General features: G+C 43.0%; 1 protein-coding gene across 1 annotated transcript in view; it reads right to left on the minus strand.

The window, feature by feature from the left end:
- LOC130567879 (mucin-2-like) overlaps positions 1-3,663 on the minus strand; it is a 32,780-nt gene extending 29,117 nt beyond the window's left edge. Inside the window, exons 1-4 of the mRNA XM_057356352.1 lie at positions 3,285-3,663; positions 3,030-3,091; positions 2,378-2,496; positions 1,649-2,079 (exon numbers count right to left, since the gene is read on the minus strand). Coding sequence (XP_057212335.1) covers positions 1,649-2,079; positions 2,378-2,474 — 528 coding nt within the window. The 5' untranslated portion in view covers positions 2,475-2,496; positions 3,030-3,091; positions 3,285-3,663. The remainder of the gene's footprint in view (positions 1-1,648; positions 2,080-2,377; positions 2,497-3,029; positions 3,092-3,284) is intronic.
- Positions 3,664-3,669: the final 6 nt, after the last annotated feature.

Below are 3,669 nucleotides of genomic sequence, written 5' to 3' on the forward strand. Positions count from 1 at the left end.
CTCCATCTCCCCCTACAACCACAACAACTACACCTGAGACCACAACAACAACTCCATCTCCCCCTACAACCACAACAACTACACCTGAGACCACAACAACAACTCCATCTCCCCCTACAACCACAACAACTACACCTGAGACCACAACAACAACTCCATCTCCCCCTACAACCACAACAACTACACCTGAGACCACAACAACAACTCCATCTCCCCCTACAACCACAACAACTACACCTGAGACCACAACAACAACTCCATCTCCCCCTACAACCACAACAACTACACCTGAGACCACAACAACAACTCCATCTCCCCCTACAACCACAACAACTACACCTGAGACCACAACAACAACTCCATCTCCCCCTACAACCACAACAACTACACCTGAGACCACAACAACAACTCCATCTCCCCCTACAACCACAACAACTACACCTGAGACCACAACAACAACTCCATCTCCCCCTACAACCACAACAACTACACCTGAGACCACAACAACAACTCCATCTCCCCCTACAACCACAACAACTACACCTGAGACCACAACAACAACTCCATCTCCCCCTACAACCACAACAACTACACCTGAGACCACAACAACAACTCCATCTCCCCCTACAACCACAACAACTACACCTGAGACCACAACAACAACTCCATCTCCCCCTACAACCACAACAACTACACCTGAGACCACAACAACAACTCCATCTCCCCCTACAACCACAACAACTACACCTGAGACCACAACAACAACTCCATCTCCCCCTACAACCACAACAACTACACCTGAGACCACAACAACAACTCCATCTCCCCCTACAACCACAACAACTACACCTGAGACCACAACAACAACTCCATCTCCCCCTACAACCACAACAACTACACCTGAGACCACAACAACAACTCCATCTCCCCCTACAACCACAACAACTACACCTGAGACCACAACAACAACTCCATCTCCCCCTACAACCACAACAACTACACCTGAGACCACAACAACAACTCCATCTCCCCCTACAACCACAACAACTACACCTGAGACCACAACAACAACTCCATCTCCCCCTACAACCACAACAACTACACCTGAGACCACAACAACAACTCCATCTCCCCCTACAACCACAACAACTACACCTGAGACCACAACAACAACTCCATCTCCCCCTACAACCACAACAACTACACCTGAGACCACAACAACAACTCCATCTCCCCCTACAACCACAACAACTACACCTGAGACCACAACAACAACTCCATCTCCCCCTACAACCACAACAACTACACCTGAGACCACAACAACAACTCCATCTCCCCCTACAACCACAACAACTACACCTGAGACCACAACAACAACTCCATCTCCCCCTACAACCACAACAACTACACCTGAGACCACAACAACAACTCCATCTCCCCCTACAACCACAACAACTACACCTGAGACCACAACAACAACTCCATCTCCCCCTACAACCACAACAACTACACCTGAGACCACAACAACAACTCCATCTCCCCCTACAACCACAACAACTACACCTGAGACCACAACAACAACTCCATCTCCCCCTACAACCACAACAACTACACCTGAGACCACAACAACAACTCCATCTCCCCCTACATCAGGTGTAGTTGTTGTGGTCGTAGTGGGAATTGGAGTTGTTGTCGTGGGCTCAGGTGTAGTTGTTGTGGTCGTAGTGGGAATTGGAGTTGTTGTTGTGGGCTCAGGTGTAGTTGTTGTCGTGGGCTCAGGTGTAGTTGTTGTTGTGGGCTCAGGTGTAGTTGTTTTGGTCGTAGTGGGAGATGGAGTTTTTGTCGTGGGCTCAGGTGTAGTTGTTGTGGTCATAGTGGGAGATGGAGTTGTTGTCGTGGGCTCAGGTGTAGTTGTTGTGGTCGTAGTGGGAGATGGAGTTGTTGTCGTGGGCTCAGGTGTAGTTGTTGTGGTCGTAGTGGGAGATGGAGTTGTTGTTGTGGGCTCAGGTGTAGTTGTTGTGGTCGTAGTGGTAATTAGAGTTGTTGTCGTGGGCTCAGTTGTTGTCGATATGACAAATGCTATATTTTAATATTAATTAATAAAAAACAAATTAGTTTTTCTAAAATGTACTCGATTCTCATTTTTAGTTTTTACTTTTAAAGCCAAAGCACCTCAATAAATTATCTTAGAATAATATTTGAACTGAAGCACGGAGAAGAGATTATGAAATATCACATAACTTTAACATTCACTCACACTAATGCAGTTCAACAGTGCTTTAATCTGTTTCTACCACCAGTTCTTGCCAGTTTTCCAGTAAGGAAACACTAACCATAAAATATTGAATGTTGATGTTGGTCTTTGAGTGATACTTACCACTTACACTGGTGATATTAAAAGTTGTTTCAGCAGTTCTAATTGTATATTCAACTTCAGTTGTATTATGCATTGTGCTGTTAAATTGTGCATCCATTGAGGTGATGATTGATCCACTCCTACACAAACAAAAGAGAAGACCAATCAGCTCATTTAAAGTGTAATATTGTGTTACTGTCATGGCAATTAATGTTAAAGGTAGAAACATCCTGTCATTTATTATACAACTATTATGCACACATTGTTAATGTATACTAAATGATTTTGAAGTATTGCATCTTACTGCATTAGGATATGAATTGTTTGGAATTAACAATTTGAGTTTTTCAGTAAAAAGAAAAACCAGTTAGTGTTTTTTGTTGTTGTTTAGCTTTTATTTTACATTCTGATTTTTTAAGTGGTTACCATTGTTCAGAAGAGCGGTGTTTGTGCTTAGGCTGAGGGTGGCACATTGTTAGTCATTGTATGTGTTACTTCACTCATTGAGAAGGAGTTGTTTTCATCCACCACATTTATTTATTTTGTATGATGCAATTGGTGGCATAGAAATTTGTAAGAATGTTTTTGAAAGGTGATTTCTGCACACTGATCTCTGTAAATGTGTATGTTAAATTAATAAATGAGGCTCATTGTGTCCTTTTAAAACACTTACTTGAACTGAACATCTGTCAATCCAATGAAAAATGAAAATGTAGATCGAAAAGCTGGCTCAAACTGTACAAAAACAACAAAAACGTTTTGTTACCAGACACACAAAGAATCAAGTCACTTCATAGTTGTGTTGAAGTTAATCATGTGTAAACGTATGTATGTTGTAGTTCTCGTCGCTTTACTGTTTGCTGTATTTTTCTGACTTATAAATGACATTTTTCGCTTAAAGTAGTGTTTGTAAAACAACCTCATTTACCTCACGTTTGACTTTATCTGATCGAGTTTTGTACTCTACTGTAGATTGGTTTGATAAGGCAGAATAAAAAACTTCATTGGTGGTAAATGTGACAAGGACTGTTACTACTGCAGCGCTTGGTGTTGTCGTTATCGGTGGTGTGGTTGTAGTTGTGTTTGTAGTTGTTGCAGGTGTGCTTGTGGTTGTTTCAGGTGGGCTTGTAGTTGTTTCAGGTGGGTTTGTGATTGTTGCTGGTGGGCTTGTGGTTGTTTCAGGTGGGTTTGTGGTTGTTGCTGGTGGGCTTGTGATTGTTGCTGGTGGGCTTGTGGTTGTTTCAGGTGGGTTTGTGGTTGTTGCTGGTGGGCTTGTGATTGTTGCTGGTGGGCTTGTGATTGTTGCAGGTGGG

The sequence above is a fragment of the Triplophysa rosa genome, linkage group LG17, assembly GCF_024868665.1.
Source record: "Triplophysa rosa linkage group LG17, Trosa_1v2, whole genome shotgun sequence".
NCBI classification, from domain to species: Eukaryota; Metazoa; Chordata; class Actinopteri; order Cypriniformes; family Nemacheilidae; genus Triplophysa; species Triplophysa rosa.